Source organism: Argentina anserina, chromosome 6 (assembly GCF_933775445.1).
Source record: "Argentina anserina chromosome 6, drPotAnse1.1, whole genome shotgun sequence".
NCBI lineage: Eukaryota > Viridiplantae > Streptophyta > Magnoliopsida > Rosales > Rosaceae > Argentina > Argentina anserina.
This window is the reverse complement of record NC_065877.1, coordinates 1,060,737-1,080,897: the sequence shown is the minus strand read 5'-3', so window position 1 is coordinate 1,080,897 and position 20,161 is coordinate 1,060,737. Positions and strand designations below refer to the sequence as shown.

The 20,161-nt window shown below is 36.1% G+C and overlaps 2 protein-coding genes across 2 annotated transcripts; one reads left to right on the top strand and one right to left on the bottom strand.

The window, feature by feature from the left end:
- The first annotated feature begins 11,555 nt into the window (after positions 1-11,555).
- On the top strand, positions 11,556-12,905 carry LOC126799709 (probable xyloglucan endotransglucosylase/hydrolase protein 33). The gene is made up of 4 exons (XM_050526960.1): positions 11,556-11,810; positions 11,903-12,003; positions 12,139-12,347; positions 12,434-12,905. Exons 1-4 carry the CDS (start codon positions 11,585-11,587, stop codon positions 12,816-12,818), a joined length of 921 nt encoding a protein of 306 aa, XP_050382917.1. The 5' UTR covers positions 11,556-11,584; the 3' UTR covers positions 12,819-12,905.
- Positions 12,906-13,345: 440 nt separating this feature from the next.
- LOC126800451 (benzaldehyde dehydrogenase, mitochondrial-like) lies at positions 13,346-15,739 on the bottom strand. The gene is made up of 8 exons (XM_050527821.1): positions 15,686-15,739; positions 15,359-15,483; positions 15,153-15,223; positions 14,495-14,694; positions 14,253-14,390; positions 14,002-14,139; positions 13,851-13,912; positions 13,346-13,770 (listed from the first exon to the last, which is right to left on the bottom strand). The coding sequence occupies exons 1-8, from the start codon at positions 15,737-15,739 to the stop codon at positions 13,497-13,499; spliced, it is 1,062 nt and encodes a 353-aa protein (XP_050383778.1). The 3' UTR covers positions 13,346-13,496.
- Positions 15,740-20,161: the final 4,422 nt, after the last annotated feature.

Below are 20,161 nucleotides of genomic sequence, written 5' to 3'. Positions count from 1 at the left end.
AGAGCTCGTCGATACGAGTTCGTGAGTATGTGACACGTTCTAATCGGACATCGGATGTGGAAGTTATTAACGTCGGAAGTTAGTTTCCGATTTTGGAAATGAGTATAAATAGGATAGTTTTGTGATTAGGGTTTCCAATTCAGGAAACCCATTTTCTCTCTTCTCTCCGCCTCCCTTACTCTTTCTCTCTCCCCGAAACTGTCTCCCTCCTCAAAAACTCTCTCCATCGATCCGCCACCTCCAGTCCGCCGTGTTCTTCACCGCTGACACCAGCAGCCTCGCAAGCTCGACGCAGTCCCCCTCCAAGTAAGCCACGGTCTCCAGTGCCACCATGAAGCTTCGACGCGACTCGCAAGGACCGAACCCAATCGGTCCGAACTCTCCGACGAGCTCCGGCGCTCCCAAGGCCCGGAATAGGTGAGGTTTCCATCTAATTGGATGTGTGATGCTTGTTGTGTGTATTTATGTTGTTTTTGGTTGGATTGATGGAGTTTTAGAGGAGATCGGAGGGGGAGGGATTTGGGAGAGATGCCGCCGCTATGGATGGCGCGTATGGGTGCATGGAGGAGGTAGGAGACGGCGTGAGGCCGTGGGAAGGAAGAGGGAAGGAAAAGAGAGGATTTTGGGGCGGCGGTGGCGCGTGTACCCCACGCGCCGCCACGTGCGGCGGCGTGAACAGTGTTTCCGAAAAGGGTAATTTTGTAATTTATTTTACGTACGGTAAATGTAAAAAGGTGATTTACGTACGGTAAATGTAAATCGTAATTACGTACCGTAAATGTAAATTTTATTTGCGTACGGTAAATGTAAATTTTATTTACGTACGGTAAATATAAATGTAAATTACTTTTAGTAAAGGTAAAAAAGTAATTTTTGGAAGGGTAATTCGGTAATTATTATTTACTGATACAGTATGTATATTAGAATAGTATTTATACGTACTGAAATACGTAAACAGTATGTACTCGTACATAGATACGTATTTGATGTGTATTTATACATTAATACATAAAACAGTGACAGTGAATAGTAACAGTAACAGTGAACAATAAATTCGTAAAACCGAAAATTGCTGAACAGTAACCGATTATTACTGTTTCAGAATTTAAAGGTTTACGAAACGTTTCTAAATTCTTTTCTTATCTTTTCAAGGTGATCGATAAATCAAGGAAATGAATTATATTCGGAAATTGTGGAATTACGCTCCAGTCGATAAGGTGAGTAAAATCTCACATATTTACGAATCTACCATTGCGGTGAATTCAAGATTTTTGCCAGAGTTTTAAATATTGAAATACAACATGTATATGATATAGTGGAATATATATATATTCGTATAAATGGTAAATAAGTACTTATATATATAGTTTGTTATATTATATATTGTTATAAATTCATTGGAATTAGTCATTTCGATGACGAGAATTATATGACGAGCATGTGAATTAAATTGTACAATATGATGTGAGATTATTGTACATGATTTTAATATGTGTTTGTTAAACGTTTTATCTTCAGACGTGTTTACGAATTATGACACGTATACGATATAGTTGATTATATATATATTGTATAAATGGTAAATAAGTACATATATATATATAGTTTGCTATATAATGTACTGTTATGATTTTATCGTGATGATGTCATTTCAATAACAAGATTTTATCGAGCATGTGATTTTGATTTGTACAATATGATGTGAAATTATTGTACGTGATTTTAACATGGAGATTGTTAAAATATTGATTTGTCTTCAGACTTGATGTTTGTACAATATGATGTGAGATTATTGTACGTGTTTGGCAAGTCGGAACCTAGCCTTTGGCCGGGCGAAAGTTACGATACAGTTAGAGCTCTAGTCTGTCTGCCGTAGTACTCCATGTGAGGTAACGGGTGATTATCTGCTCATGAGTACTCAGATTGTTTTGGATGTTGGGTAGCGGGTGATTACCCAATATCAGCCGTAGTACTACATGTGAGGTAACGGGTGGTTATCTGCTCATGAGTACTCAGATTGTTTTGGATGTTGGGTAGCGGGTGGTTACCCAATATCAGCGGTCTACTACGTGAGGGGTAACGGATATGTACCAGCGTTCATTAGTACCCGTATTATAAATGTTTTTGGATAACCAGAAGGGTTGCCCGATTTCTCATGAGCACTTTCATTTCATATATTTTTGGGACAACCAGATGGGCCGTCCATTGACTCATAAGGGCATTTATATTTGTTGATTTGTGATTTTCCGTATATATTGATATGCGAATTATATTGTCATTTTACTCATACGAGCTGTAAAGCTTACCGGGTTTGTGTTTACAATCCCGGTGCACAAATTCGATGGTGTAGTGGATAACTCCGCAGGTGTGGATTAGCGGGAATTGACGGACCGCTCAGAGGACTTGAAATTATTTATCTCCAACTTGTGTGAGGATTTGGTGTGACTATCTTGTGAGGTTGTTGTGAGGATTATACATTTTCATTGTTATAATGTTAAATTATAATTTGGTTTGTAATAATCGGTTTGACTGAGTTGTATTTTGAACTCAGAGATGATCCACTGTAGCATTTTAAATGATTTCGATTTCATTGAGATTGTTTGGTGTTTAACGACTTTGAAATTTTGAGTTTTTAAGCTTGAAATTTTAGAGTCGTTACAAATATATGCATAAGTAGACTGTAGACATATATATGAGTATGCAGCATGTCCAAGTAAGTTCAAACAATATTTTTATAACATTTTTAGTAATACAAGTTTAAACTCGTAAGGACTAATCAAGTAATAATTCATCAATATAACATCGATCTATGAATTATTTCTTAGCTGATGGGATATCCCCCCAGCTCAAAATGAAATCCATGGGTTGTATAATCAGCAATAATAGTTTTTTCTTCGATGATTGAATCAGCAATAATATTAGTTTTTGATGACAAGTAAAGTTTTCTATGATTTAATCAGCAATAATAGTTGCATACGTACATGCATGCATAGGCAGAAAGAAAAAGAACATTAAAATACTTTGTTGACCATTTTCTCATAGGGTTTGCAATCTAATTTCCTTGGTTGAGTCGTGATCGGTGACACCTAGAGTGATGCAAGCAAATGTTGCATAGATTATAACTAATTAAGGTGGGGGTAGCTAAAAGTTAAGAAGAAACTTATGATCAAATAGCATGTGTCCAAGACTAAGCTTTCAAACTTCTGTTGCGCATTCTTGTTCACAAGAGTGGCAAACAAAACTTCCCAAACACATGAATACTACAACAATATAGATAATTGGAGGGATCTTGAAATTCATATCCCACGTACAGTATATTTCTCTTCTTCTTTAGCTAATTAGCTTGAAATTGCAGAATGGTGGTCATAAGACTACTATGGTCAAGCAAGACAAGATAATAAAAGGCTCCACAAATAATGTGTGTTCCGAGAACCTTCCCCCCTGGCCTTGGTTTCAACAATTTGTGCTCGAACTTCCATTTCTCTAAATTGAAACATTTGATTACCGGTTCACCACTATTTCTAAACCCAAGCGGATGCAACTTCAGAATGCTTACTGGCCTTCTAACCGTAAACAATTTAGTCCAAAATTTGACCACACCATACTCTTTCATTACCCACATGTCAACTCCCTCAATCTCTATATCCCACTGCAAAATTGCTAGGGAGTTCCTATATCTTGAAATTTCAACAAATAAATAGTTGAAGATGAGAGATCACATGTAACGACCCCAAAATTTCGAGCCTAAAAACTCAAAATTTCAAAGTCGCTAGAACACCAAAACAATCTCAATGAAATCGAAATCATTTAACGTGCACAGCGGATCATCACTGAGTTCTCAATACAACTCAGAAAAACCAATTATTACAACCCAAACTTATAATTCAACATTATAACAATTGGAAATGTATAATCCTCACAAGATAGTCACACCAAATCCTCATGCAAGCTGGAGATAAATAACTTCAAGTCCTCTGAGCGGTCCGTCAATTCCCGCTAATCCACACCTGCGGAGTTATCCACTACACCATCGAATTGGTGCACCGGGATTGTAAACACAAACCCGGTAAGCTTTAAAGCTCGTATGAGTAAAAGGAAAATAAAACTCGCATATTAATGTATATACGAAAATCCACAAATCAAACAAATATAAATGCACTCATGAGTCAATGGACGGCCCATCTGGTTGTCCCAAAGAAATATGAAAAGAAGCTCTCATGAGAAATTAAGTAACCCTTCTAGTTACCCAAATGCATTTATAATACGGGTACCAAGAACGCTGGTACACATCTGTTATCCCTCTCGTAATACACCGCCGATATTGGATAGCCACCCGCTACCCAACATCCAAAACAATCTGAGTACCCATGAGCAGATAACCACCCGTTACCTCACATGCAGTACTAAGGTGATATTGGGTAACCACCCGCTATCCAACATCCAAACAATCTGAGTACTCATGAGCAGATAACCACCCGTTACCTCCCATGTAGTACTATGGCAGACAGACTAGAGCTCTAACTGTATCGTAACTTTCGCCCGGCCAAAGGCTAGGTTCCGACTTGCCAAACACGTATAATAATCTCACATCATATTGTACTAAATCACGTCCGAAGACAAATCAACATTTTAACAATCTCAATGTTAAAATCACATACAATAATCTCACATCATATTGTACCAAAAATCATGTCCGAAGACAAATCAACATTTTAACAATCTCAATGTTAAAATCACGTACAATAATCTCACATCATATTGTACAAACCAAAATCACATGCTCGATATTTAAATCTCGTCATCGAAATGACATAAATCACGATAAAGTCATAACAGTATATTATATAGCAAACTATATATATATATATGTACATATTTACCATTTATACAATATATATATAATCCATTATATCATATACATGTCACATTTCATAAACACGTCCGAAGACAAAACTCGTCCGAAGACAAAACATTTTAACAAACTCATGTTAAAACCACGTACAATAATCACACCTCATATTGTACAAAAATCAAATCACATGCTCAATATTTAATTCTCGTCATTCGAAATGACCAATTCCAATGAATTCATAACAGTATATAATATAGAAAACTATATATATATGTACTTATTACCATTTATACGATATATATGTAATCCACTATATTGTATACGTGTCGTAATTCAATCTTAAAAACTCTTGCAAAATCTTGAATCACCGCAAGGGTAGATTCGTAAATAAGTGAGATTTTACTCACCTTCTTTCCTGCGTACAACTTCCACGACCCTGAAAGTAATTTCCTCACTCGTTTCGTCAGTCACCTAATAGCACGATAAATGCTTAGAAAATGATACTTAAAATATCAGGTGACGAGTTCAGCACAGCTAAATGTTGTTCATAAAACATTGTTCACGGAACACTGTTCATGTTTACTAATCACTGTTTTTACTAAACCACTGTTCATAGTTACTGTTTTACCAAAACACTGTTCAAGTTACTATTTTACCATGACACTGTTCACATTTAATGTTATAGATCATTATTCACAGTTACTGTTACAGATCACTATTCATGCGGAGTTACTATTCACAGCTACTATTCATTCGGCGTTACTGTTCACCGACCCCCACCAATCATCACCAAATTTCACCACCACAACCTAAACAACATTTCCAACAACTTCCTAGTTGACACCAAGGTCTAAATCTGAGTCTAAACAGTCCAAACAACGAAGAACATAAAATCAGTACTATTCACAAACCCTAGAAATTGAAATTTTGATTCGGGTACTTACACTTCGATTTGGCTCGATTCCTTTTGTGGGAATGTTGCTGGGACTGAGACAAGCAAAACCCCCCAAGAATCTCGAGCCATGGTGGCCGGAGGAGGCGGCGCCGCCACAGCAGTACCCACATGTCAACTCCCTCAATCTCTATATCCCACTGCAAAATTGCTACGGAGTTCCTATATCTTGAAATTTCAACAAATAAATAGTTGAAGATGAGAGATCACACATTTGAAATGTGACAAATAATATACAATTTATAAGTGGATGAATAATATTCAATTGTACCAAAACCTTTTGAGATTAAAACTCAACACGTTAAAAGTTGTTAAGTTGAGACAATATCGGTACATTGGTGATCGACGTGTCACGTTTGTCCTTCTGCAACATGGTATCAGAGTCATTGCTACGCAAGTCATAACCGAAGCCATGTGAAATCTTATCAACCTCACGACGCCACAAACCAATGCAGCGTGACAAACTTTCTAATGCAAGGGTTCCAAACCATGACGATTTGCCGTAATCACCAACGAGACACACAAGGCCGTTGCAAGCTCCGGTCACATTAACGTTTTTGATTTTCTTGTCCTCGGGGGATGTTGCATGCAATCTGTAATAAGCTACGTACAAATGGATTAGTTATCTCTTGGTAACTTCTATACACATGGAATGGATGTTTATCCCGATGCAAATAGAAACAACGTCGAGAATCCTTGACTGCTGTTTTACCCTCTGTCAGCAGAAGCATTTGGTACTGGTTACGACTTCCGTGGGCGTGAATGAATGCAGAGGTTTTGATGCGGGAGTTCCATACTGGGGGGCAACCTCACGAAGATATATATCTTCTTGAATTTCATCAGGAACCAGGACGCCGAAGTTTTTTCTCTTTCTTATTCTTTTCGATACCATCACGCCCTAATCAATTATCGATCTAGCAGTGTGTAGGCATGTACGTCCGCATGTTTTACTATGAGGGTTAGCATATACATGTAGGAAAACTCCTAATCCTAGAACAACTTTAATTCCATCCAAGAACATCAGAATTTTGGCCTGTGAGTTCCTGAACGTACAATTGTCTGAAGTCTGAACAACAATGGCTTGAACCATCATGGGGCTAGAAATATTAATTCTTGATCCTGATGGGCGCTTCAGCTTTGCTCCTCTTTCGCCTCTCAGCCGTCTATTTTCATGGTTTCTGTGTTGCTCCATTTGTTTAGGGCAACTAACAGAGATGACCTGCTTGACTGCCCTCCAATATATATCCTTCTATGGATATAGGCTTTATATAGACAATTAGACATTGTAGATTAGAACAGGTACGAATTTATGAAATATCAAGTTTCTGGAGATTGGAAGCAACGAGGGGAAAGAAACAATGTGGAAATTATAGCAAGGCATAGACTAGAGAAAAGTTGCTGCATGCTAAGATTACTACTATCCATGCAGATGGACTATATACTGCAACTTTTGAACTCCCTTGTTTACCAAAATGTCTGCCTAACTAAAATTTCATAAATTTTCTTATGGGAGTTTAAATGAAGCTTGATAATACATTAACGGAGACAATGATATCTGTGTACAAAAAAATTTGACCAAAACAATGAAATAAAATAGAGTGGAAACCGAATTGAGATTAAACCTCGCTAGTTAACTTTCTGTGTCCTAGTGCATGTAACTTTTTTGTTCTGAGTATGCTAGCTTATACTAATTTTGTATATAGCAAAATGTGTATACAATGATACACCTCCATTTGCTGAAAGAAATAGAATTTAGTAAAACTTGCAGTCATGTCACCACACCAAAGGATCTTCTAGGCCTAAATAGAAAATCAAAAATGTGTTCTTAAGGCTTAAGCAATTAACGCCTCCCATGTCTACTCTAATTTGTAGATGACTAGGTTTACTCATGTGAGTAATTATAAATTTGCAGCATGTCAACGTTCAAACAATATTTCGATAACATGTTTACTAATAAAAGTTTGAACTCATAAGAAATAATCAAGCTACAATTTATATTATCAATATAACATCTATGAATTATACATGTCTTAATTAGCTGATGGGATATCTGCCAAAGCTCAAAATAAAATCTATGGTCGGGTTGTATAATCAATAATAAAAGTTGCATACGTGCTCATAGCTAGAAGAGAAAACATGTTGAAATACTTTTGTTGATCATTTTCACATAGACTTTACCATTTTCCTTGGTTGAGTCATGATCGGTGACACTACGACTGATGCAAGCAAATGTTACATAGACTAAAACTAACGTAAATAAGCTAAAAGTTAAGAAGAAAATAATGATCAAATAGCATGTGTCCAAGACTAAGCTTACAAACTTCTATTTTGTCGTATAAATGGTTAAAAGTTGCATACGTGCTCATAGCTAGAAGATAAAACATGTTGAAATACTTTTGTTGACCATTTTCACATAGACTTTTCCATTTTCCTTGGTTGAGTCATGATCGGTGACACCACGAGTGATGCAAGCAAATGTTACATAGACTAAAACTAACGTAAAGAAGCTAAAAGTTAAGAAGAAAATAATGATCTAATAGCATGTGTCCAAGACTAAGCTTACAAACTTCTATTTTGTCGTATAAATGGTTAATCGAAGCTTCTAACTTCTGATCTTTTCAAGCAAAAGAGAGATTATGTGATTTTTTTTAAAGAAATGTAAAGATGTATTAATAAAGCCAAATTAAAAAGTTACAATCCCAGGAAGATCACACTAGTAAACATAATTTTATTATGACACACCTCTCCCTACAAATCAGCGATTAATAGTACACAATAATCTAAAAAAGATTCAACTGTAACCTAAGACGATTTCAAAAGTAGTTGATACCTACTCGCCGCCAATCTCAAGAAGAATATGCTAATCTTCATTTTTTTTCTTTTTCTGAAAAAGTGTATTTGAATGGTAATTGCTATAGGACCAATTTATGCTAGGTCAGGCAAAAAAAACCAAAATGAATGGCTTAACCTTCTCTTGTTATCCTTCAACGTAATAGAATGGTTAATAAAACTTCTTAAAATGGTTGTGTTAATAACATAACCCTAAATTGCTATAGAAGTAGCAACATTTTCTCTTGAAGATAGTAAAAGTATATCATAGATTCTTTCCATTTGCTTGTGCCAGAACCTGGTAAGTGGCAACTACATTCTATATATCGTAGTTCCTAAACAAAAAGTGTGAATAATTCATGGCTAGCTCTTATAGTGACCTTTTTTTTTTTGCTCAAAAAGGCATGTGAGAAGAGAGATATCGCATCTACAATTTTCCCTCGTGTAAAATGATTAGTCTCTCATAATTCATTATGTACATGATCACTATGGTCGTTGCATCTGCCTCAATCCAAATGGTTCTTTCTAGGTTCCAGGATCTACTCACGCCATTAACAACATTGTGTATACGTTAGTATAAAAAAAAAGAGGAAAGTTCACCATCAGTCCCTGAACTCATGTGATAAGGACAGTTTGATCCCTGACCTTTAAAAAGGATCAAATAGATCCCTAAACTCTTATTCTGATATCAATAAGGTACTTCTGTTAAAACTTTTGGAATATTCCGTTAAAATATTCTTTTTATTTTAATTTTGTCATTTTGTTAAAATTTTGACGGAGCATGGTGGACCTAATTCTTAAAATTTATTTTTCTAAGAAGTTTACTAATCTTTAAATCTACCCTCTATACTCAAAGGTAAACATTTATTTTATCATCATAGCAATTATCATAGCTTCTAGACTTAGGCTTTTAGCGTTTGCTAAACTGTCTTTAAAAAAACTGCAACAAGAAAAAGAAAAATATAAAAAACTAATAACAAAATAGGAAGAACCTTCCAAGAAATACCAAAAATTATTAGGATATTATCTACAGAATACAGCGTAGAATCTACGCATCCCAAGAAAATATTGAAGTTCTTTAAGAAATTTTTGAAGAAGATCATAAACCTCTTCACATTTTGAGCATCGGTTAGATTCGCCCTAGCTGGTATCAGAGCTTGTTTCGCTCAGAAACAAGTGAAGATCAGGCTTATGCCACAAAATTGGCTCATTTTATCGAATAAAAAAGAAGTCAGACATAAAAATTACCAGTCTTTTTGTACTGAAAAAGCTACTAATAAGTGGCAAATGTGCTTTCATTCAAAACATATTCAAGAAAGTCAGTACTCCATAGAATACGTTTGTAGAATATTAAATGTCCTATACGACGAACATATTCATCTCCAAAAAGAGATTGGAGTAGCAGATATTGATCCGTTAAGACCTAGCCGGATTGAATTTCTAGATTATCTATATAGAGAAAAATGCAATAACAAAGTTGCAGAACAACGCGAAAGGTTTAATCTTCGATTAGATCAATTCAAATAAATAAATTCCCAACTAACAAATAACAAAATGACAAAATTAACATAAAAAGAATATTTTAACGGAATATTCCAAAAGTTTTAACAGAAGTACCTTATTGATATCAGAATAAGAGTTCAGGGATCTATTTGATCCTTTTTAAAGGTCAGGGATCAAACTGTCCTTACCACATGAGTTCAGGGACTGTTGGTGAACTTTCCTCTTATAAGAATATGTGGATCTTCTAAACAAAGGGGAGAAGAATTGTGGGTCTTTGGTTTGGCCTGCTCACATTTAGATGGGCCTATTGTTACGCCATTTACTATGTGGACTCGAAGTCAATTATGGTTGACCTGTACGAGGCTAAGCCCAAATTGAGAAGCCGGTTTCATATGAAGAATTAAGATTATGAGAATGGCATATTTGACCGTGTCTAGCAAGTAGGAAATCATTGGCAACTTTGAAATCTTGTTCCTAGCAGCCTCCCAATTTCAACAGTATTTGGCACATAGTAATCTTGTTCTTACCCATCACAGTATGTAACAGCCTGGCTTAGATTTGCACGAATATTAATCCCCCTCTCTACAATTATAGCATCACATCAATCAAACCTGAATTTTTTGTCGAATAAATAGTGACTTCCCCATACCACAACTTGTTGGCCCTTTTATATGTCGATCACAACGTGTTAACCATCCTAACATATCTCAGCCAGCTACAACACTTCTGGCAAATCTGATCAGTTGCCAAGGGATTCTGGTCTCATTGTACTTCGGCAAAGCTCGAATTCGTGTACATTAATTACACGTATTAGACGAACTAGAAATCATTTTGAGCTTGCGGTAACCAATTTTATTTATTTGTTATTATTATTATTTTTGCGTTTTTCATAAGTTTGATATACATTGTAAACATTTCCTAACAACATAAGTTTCAGAAGTGAGGTGATTGTCATGTATTGTATCGTGCTTTTTGAGCGAAGTGTTTGCCACATATTGTATTGCATGTATAGGCTGCGTGTAGGGTTTAGCTTTAGGGTGGTTAATTGAACTAAAATTCCTTATGGTTTCAACTTTCAAGGACCACAGCTAGAATTGAATGGTGCACTGATCAAAGGGATATTCTGATAGGAAACTAAACCATCAACATTTAAGTAAAACAGTGTCCAAATCATGCATAAACTGGACCTTTCTGCATCCCTTAAAGTTGAGCCAAACCTCTCAAAATCTCTAAGCATGATGAGCTTACTATCTTGAGCCTTGCAAAATTTAAAACTCTTAATAAAAAGAGGTTTCTGATAGGGAAGATATAGAGCCAGCCAGCTAATATACAACTAAGCAAGATTATGAATAAAGATTATGAAGTATGAACCTCCCTAAAATCTCACAATAAATACCAACAACTAGAAGCATTTTTTTTACTCTCAGCCATATTCTAATACATTTAGCATGGCAGTTCTGCAAATAGTCTTTTTGTGTCTTCTGGTTTCATGTATGAGTTTAGTTTCGGCCTCTTCACGCAACAGACGCTACACAAGTCCAAGCGTGCCGAAGCTAACTGATGTTTTTTCTCATGTCTCAATTAGAAATGTGTTTTCGAAAGCTTTTGGAGGGTCGAATGTTCAGGTGACTGGTAATGGATCCATGGCCACTCTTGTTCTTGACAAAACCTCAGGTACTTAATAGAAAATTGATGACTGTAACTCATAGAGTTTCTAAATTTGTTCACATCTAATCTTCAGTTCTTTGTTTTGGTTCAATTTGCAGGTTCTGGTTTGGCATCAGTAAACAAATATCACTATGGATTCTTCAGTGCTGCTATCAAGCTGCCTCCTGGAGACTCTTCTGGAGTTGTGGTAGCTTTCTATGTAAGTATATTATGCATATTGTTATACTATGTTTGATTATATATTGTATGTGCATGTCCTAATTTAAAATACGTAGGGGTCTCAATTCACTGAAATTATTTTGATAATTAATGCATCTCTTTTCTTTGTTTTCAGTTATCTAATGCAGATGTCTTCCCCCACAATCATGATGAAATAGACATAGAGCTATTAGGCCATGACAAAAGAAATGAATGGGTCATTCAAACAAATGTGTATGCAAATGGGAGTGTCAGCACAGGAAGAGAAGAAAAATTTTACCTCTGGTTTGATCCAACAACACAGCACCATCAGTACACCATCATCTGGAACAATTATCACAGTGTAAGAAGAACACCAAACTAAATGATATGCATCATGTATCAATTGGACTGATCAGATAACCAAATTCTAAAAGTTCCGTAAATTTCAGGTTTCTAGTGGACAACATACCAGTGAGGGAGTTTGAGCATAAGAGCACATTCTATCCATCAAAACCGATGTTAGTTTACGCAACAATATGGGATGGATCAGAGTGGGCAACACATGGAGGAAAGTACCCAGTTAACTACAAGAATGCACCATTTACAGTTTCATTTGCAGAAATGGAGATAAGTGGCTGCATATCCAATCCCAGTGCTTCTGCTCCTTCATGTTCTAAGACCCCTTCAAGTTTGGACCCAGTTGAAGGACCAGAGTTTGTGAAGTTGAGTAACCAACAAGTTGGTGCTATGGATTGGGCAAGAAGGAAGCTAATGTTTTACTCTTATTGTAAAGATACATCTAGGTTTAAGGTTATGCCACCAGAGTGCAAATAGTTCTGTAACCTCATTATATGTATTTTATGCTCATCAAATTATAACACAATTAATTCAATGATCCACATACAGTTTCATACTCAGACATTCAGCATGTTCATCTGTTAGCTCATGAATTATGTTCATCTGAACCTGATTTTCATTTGGGCCCATATCAGAGGTTGGGGAAACATTTTGAGATTGTAGTGGGCCAGTAGAGAGCCCATACAGATTCACTAATTCATCTTCCTCAGATCTGCAATGTTCCCCTTTGTTTATATCCTCAGGTCTCATCCATCAAATCCAAGCAATAGTTTTATAATAAATTAGCAGTTAGATTTCATTAAGTATATTTTATTATTATTTAAAAATAAATATTACTATATATCAATAGTTGAGAATGTATAACAAATGTTAGTCTACTTGCACTAAGGTTCATTGAATAATTTTCCGTAGTGACATGAACAATTCCTTGATCAGTTTCACTTCTCGCTTTGTTTTCTGTTAGATTAGGCTAAATCATAATTAAATTGTTGGACCAAATCACAGGACTAATCCACCACATCATTGATTGGACATTAATAAACTGAGCTAGTTCAGTGCAGAGGAGCAAATTGTCATCATCATCACCATAGAAAATCAAGCCTCAGTTCTCTACTTGTCTATTTATTTTTGACAATTTGGAAAGCTTTTCGGGGATTATAGCCATGCCGGATTTTTAAGGGGTGTGACTACAGCCTTGACTTGCAAGTAATTCTTAAGGCCATATATACCCTTTTCCCTACCATTTCCACTCATCTTGTACCCTCCAATAGGAATCGAAGCATCAAACACATCATAGCAGTTGATCCATACGCTACCTACTCGCAATGCACGCGTCAATGTGTTTGCAGTGTCTATGTTCTGTGTGAATACCCCTGCAGCAAGGCCATAGCGAGTATTGTTAGCCCTCTTTATCACCTCATCAAGTTCCCTGCAATTAGCCACAATGTTAGTTGTAGTATTGATGTTCAACGATGTATGGAGAGAAGATCCCAAATTATTATTGCATACTTGTATTTCAAGACGGTCTGCACTGGGCCAAAGATCTCATCCTTTGCTATCTCCATGTCATCCTAATCCAACAGAAAATTATGTTTAGATCAATCATATTCGAAGCTTGAATTCTTGTGAATATGGTTATGAGGTGCAGTGTAAATTGTACCTTCACATTTGAGAATACAGTGGGCTTAATATAGTAACCTTTCGAGCCGAATCGTTCTCCTCCTGTTTCCAGTGTCGCTCCACCTTTAATACCATAATCTATGTACTTCAGGATCTTCTCAAATTGGTCTGAATCAATCTGATTATGATGAATATGACTCAATCAGCCTATCATAAATTCCTTTTGATGCAACAAATGTTGATTCACTAGAATTGAGCAACAGAACAGTTGCCTGATGGCCACTAGTTTACCTGAGGGCCTTGCTCAATGCCCCCCTTGAATGGATCACCCACTACACGTTTCGCCGCACGGGCCTTTGCTTTCTCTACGAACTCATCATATACACGTTCATGTACAAAAGTTCGAGAACCAGCACAGCAACATTGACCCTACAAACAGAGATGTTATATAAACCATAGGATTTTTCCTTGTTTTACATATCAACAAATGCATTTCAATCTTCCATAGAACTAACTACAATGCTTAGACATACCTGATTGAAAAATAGAGCAGAATGTGCCAACTCAACAGCCTTGTCTACATCAGCATCCTCACATACAATAAAAGGAGATTTCCCACCAAGCTCCAAACTTACAGTCTTAAGATTGCTTTTAGCTGCCAGTTCAAGTACAATTTTACCAGTACCAGTTGATCCAGTAAAAGCAACCTGCAAACAGACCAACAATACAGTATCTTAGTGCACAAAGTATGTTTGGGTAACAGCAAGATGCAAAGCTGGAGCTAGTATCTCCTTCTATAATTTGATGACGCAATGATTCAAACATTTCATTCATAATATGTAAGTTGATTCAGTCCAGAATAAAAGATGATCGAGACTCCAAATAAGATATGATTTATCTAAGCCGTCCAGTCCTTATTTTAGTTTATACTGCCTGCTAAAGCTCAAGGATCCCCAAACATTCTTAAAGATGAGAACTACAACCAACCTTGAACCTTGTTGTCTGAGATTATATATAAATAATAATATACTTGATTAAAAAAACTCATCAGAATCAACTCATATGAAGTGCCAAAGAATGTCAACTTTTATGTTTCAAGATCAGAGTTTAATACGGTTCGGCCTTCCCTACCAAGCCAATACAAACATTTGTCTAGATGAACTCCATCCCTTTGGCCTTTCTCTCATTAACCCCTGCAATTATCATCTGCCCCTCTCTTCTTTAAACTCCATTCATTCTCCCATACTCTTAATATTGCCAGCCTATTTTCAGTGAAAACACAGACCTTGAATTGTCCATTAACTCCTCCAAAACCATGGACCCTTAGTGCTGAACCAAGGCGAGGCAGAAGTAGTAGTGTCAAACCTTATCTAATGGTCGGATTGTACATGACATACCTCCTACTATATCCTACACAAACTAGTCCAAGACACACTCCCACAATCTCCATATTTTCCCTCAACATAAACCCTCGTGGAAGCTGGAACCTAAACCAGTACTCCAAATTTCTCCCTGGCTCCAACTGTTTCATACCAAACAATCATTTATAACATGCATCTCCTCATTGAAGAGGGCTTCAATGAGGGTCTTTCTCAACCTAAGAATATGGCACCTCGTCCATTGGTTATATGAACATTGAGAGTGATTTTTCCCTGCGGAAATCATTCGGTGGCAGCCAAGAGCAAATGGGGAGAATGTCAGTATTATGCGGTTCAATCTCTCACCTTCTTACTTCTTCTGCTCTCCTTCTTTAAATCGAGATCCGTATTGTTGTTCATTGGTGTAAGTATTTATTTTTACCTTGTGCTCAAAAGTTGAGTACATGATGTAATTGTAATAATTGTATTTATTTTGGTTGTCATGCTTTTGAATTTTTGAATTTTTATTGTTCTAAAATTCGGAGCGTGACAGTTTGATATCAGAACTAAAGATAATTGAGAGTACGAGGAGTAAATACTCAGAGGGTGCACGGATGAAGACTTCATACATAATATTTCAGTTGTTGAGTTTTTATTATAATTATATCATCATATTCAATTGTTTAACGAGGATAAAGAAATTCTTCTTTGTACTTCAAAAACCAAAACTAGTACAAGGAGATTCTTCTCTAGTACTTGAATCCTATGACAACAATCCTTCTAAAAAGTTTTGACATGTCTAAAATTGAGAATAAATTAACTCATGTGGGCACAATCGTACAATATGTATAATTAGCTATCACAAAAATACATAGGAACATTTTGTCTCGTTGAATATAATAGAATTACTTTTTGCAAGGCTTACATTGTTTCATGGCTTCCATCACTTGTTTGTAAGCAGTGACAAGCCAAATTGTGACATCAATCCCCACTTTGGTAATGTCCTCATGCTCAACTAGTGAGCAGATGGGAAAGTTTCTTCTTACTGCTTTAATTTGTCTCCAAAAAGTCTTGAACAATGGCTTGGTTCCTTTTCCTACCCCTAGAGCATGACTCATAGAATGATAATGAAAGACATCAGGATATGTTGTTTCTAACTAGAGAGTTGTAGTTGTTAAGTAGTTTAGGCATACTGTACTTCAAATTAGATCGGGAGCTATTGTTAAATTTTATTTACAATTCCTAGCTATGTTGTAGAGAGTGAAACAATTGTTTTGTATTGTAATGAAGTTGTGGACATGGAGAAGTTTTAAGAGTCCTTCTTTCAATACATTCAAATAGGTGAATTACAACGGTTAATAAAGTGTATGTTGTGTAACCACGTGTTTTTTTGTGTGGCCGACTTAATAATAGCTTTTCAGCTATATAAAACCTCGTAGAACTTCATTTTTCCAATAAAATTCACCTTCCTTTTTAGCCAAGTTGTCTCTGCAACAACTTTGAAGAGGAAGAAAGCTGCCAACTTTCAAGTAAAAGAGAATAGAGTGTTGCCGATTATACATGTTTGATCTCTCTTTGAAAAGCATAATCTCATCAAGATCAAGAAAACATATTTTGAATTGGGTTGTTCTTGATGAAAACCATGGTATTCTCAAATTTGATTATCTCTATCTAGTGATGATGATGTTTTTATTATTTCCACCGATCATCTTTTTCACTTTAACTTTGAGTGTAGAATTAAGATTAGGTTTAGATCAATATAACACAAGATCATTAACGATCGAGGATACCAAACATGTTCACTTAACCACTTATTAACCAAGGAGAAAAAATGGCAGCTACCATGACGGTGACGCCAACGTCGACGACGAGTGAAACTGATGGCAGAACCGTGAAAGCCGAACGACGTTGTCGGCGAATCGAAAGTGTTTGTACGCATCATTTGTTCGTTGAAATGTGAAACTCAAAACTTAAGCCTTGCTGGTTGCATGTAACGAACTCGAAGAAAAGTTGTTAATGGACTCAAAACTTGGCATGTAAGTTTTTAATCATATACCCTTCTCTATGTTTCCTCATTCTCTCCTTTACTATGTATCCATTCTTCATTTAGATATTCAACACCTAAATTCATCGGTTCTCTTCTTTTGATTCTCCTTACGTCTCTTTATCTTGTTCCATATTCTTGTTAGTATAGCTTGAAGAACGAAATCATCTCTCTCTGCAAGACTCCATCACTTCACCAACCTTAGTCAATATTCTAAGCCATCTCTTCTCTGTAAGTCTCTATCTCTCCTTCCTCCATTGTTTATATTTTACTTTGTACTTGTTATCAGATGACTCTGTTTCTTGAGACTACGTGTACCTCTAATCTATTTTTTTTTTTACTTTTGTAGATAAATGGGTTATCAATGTGTCTCTCTATTTCTTGAAATTATCTGTACCATTGATCTTGTTTGTGAATACAATGTGGTATGACTTTGATTAGGGTGTGGAAGCTATGGACGAAGTTGTGGATGTTGAGAAGTTTTAAGAGTCAACCTTTCAATGGTTGAGGTTTAAAGCAATTTCAAATAGGCGAATCACAGTCGTTAATAAAGTGTCTGTTGTGTCATCACGTGTTTTTTTTGTGGCCGACTTAATATCAGCTCCAGCTCTATATATCCTTGAAGAATTTCATTTTCCCCAAAAAAATTCACCTTCCTTGTCAGCCAAATCATCTCTACAACAACCTGAAAACCAAATTTGATGCCCCGGAGGTAGAAGAGAACAAAGTATTGCCGATTATACATGTACGATCTCTCTTTCAAAAACATAATCTCATCAAGATCAAGAAAGCCCAAATTGAATTAGGTTGTACTTGATGAAAACCACGGTATTCACAAGTTTTATTATCTTTGTCTAGTGATTTTAGAATTGTTGTGTGATGATGATGTTGTTGTTATTTCCACCGTCCTCTTTTTCACTTTAATTTTGAGTGTCGAATTTGGATTAAGTTTTTCTGTTTTTGTATTATATATGATTATGATTCAGTTTTTTATTCTCTCTTTGTTGTTGTTGAGGATGTTTTGGTAAGTATTTTGTTGTTTGTCGTTTGTTTTTTTAATTTCACAATCTCATGATCTTTTTTGTCGCTTGTTTATTTCATATTTTAACCGATTATTGTTCGTCAATCTCCTCAGTAAGGATCTCTTGCCTCATCTACATAGGTATCCTCCTTCTCCTCTCAAAATACTCAGTAAGTTGAACCTATTTCCGTTATAATAATATAACTCTCCATGTTGTTGTTGATTCTAGAACTTTTAATTTTTTTTTGTCTATAACAAAGCATTCATAATTATTTTTTTATAACTCTCTAGTTTATGTATATGGATTGAAACAGGTTATTGTCCCTAAATCTCCTTAGCAATGATCTCTTGTAGTCAAGATGTGGACTAAGCTTTCGAATATGAACCTAGTTTTAGCTGTCATGATAAACCCAATATTGAAGCTCTAACCCACACCCAATGTGAACTTTGGATTGACTGTGTTGCCTCTAACATGAGACACAAATCTTCCTTGATCATGTAAGATATGTCTTTGTTCTTTAATTTCTTTTTTCTCTTGTTGGGTCTATTATCATATAATTCAAATCAATTGCATGATAACGTTCAGTTTTCTAAACTTCCACATTCGTATGTTACCTACAAAATAACTAATATGTAAGAGCATCGATGACGTGTTCATTGATTTCTTTGTTCAGAGGATGCAATATTGTCTCCCTATGAGCATATCTTTACAACCCTCTTAACCCCCTTCTATCATCCGTATTTTACCTATGATCGATTGTCTTTTATTTTGAAGGCAAAACAACACGTCAATACTATTGGTGGTAGAGTGACAGAGACTGAGTGAGTACTAAACAAGTGCATACTGAATAATAGATTAATACTAAATAGTCATGTTAAACAATTTAGGTTCGAAGAGAATGTGTGCACATCTTATAGAACATATATGCAACAGCTGATGCGGAGTTCCTTTATTTACATTCAGTTCTGATTCTTCATGTAACTCTGAGTCGTCGAAAGTTCCAACAGTTACTGTGACAAACTGAATTGCCATGCTAATCTAGTAATATCATCAGTCCCTGATTGTAGCCAACAACACTTTTATATATATTTCAGCCCTTGAAAATATTATATGGACGAAACTGGGAGATCATCAAACTTGGTTGTCAGAATGATGGGCTATGCTCAAAGTTTGGAATCAATAAGGTATGCAGGTGATGTTTATATATCCGATCCTTCAGTATTGATTATTGAACTCCTTCAGATATCCTTTAGCTTGGTCTAACGCTGTCTCACTCTATATGGCCTTGTAGAACGCGAATCTGAAAACCAACAAGAATGCAGACACGTGTACAAATAAAATGTGATTTAATGAATATCAAGCGCGGGGTTACAATCTTTGGTGAACTCCTCTGATTCTATCTCCGTATGTGATTTGGCTCAAGGGTGACATGCACTTGATCTTGAGGATTTGAGTTTGATTTGGATTTGATTTGACGAAGAACGAGCGATTTGGCCGCTTGATGATTCTTCGTGGACTTGAGTTTGGATTGGATTTGGATGAAGAACGAGCGATTTGGCCGCTTGATGATTCTTCGTGGACTTGAGGTTGGATTTGGATTTGATGAAGAACGAGCGATTTGACCGCTTGCTGATTCTTCGTGGACTTGAGGTTGGATTTGGATTTGATGAAGAACGAGCGATTTGGCCGCTTGATGATTCTTCGTGGACTTGAGGTTGGATTTGGATTTGAGGAAGAACGAGCGATTTGACCGCTTGATGATTCTTCGTGGACTTG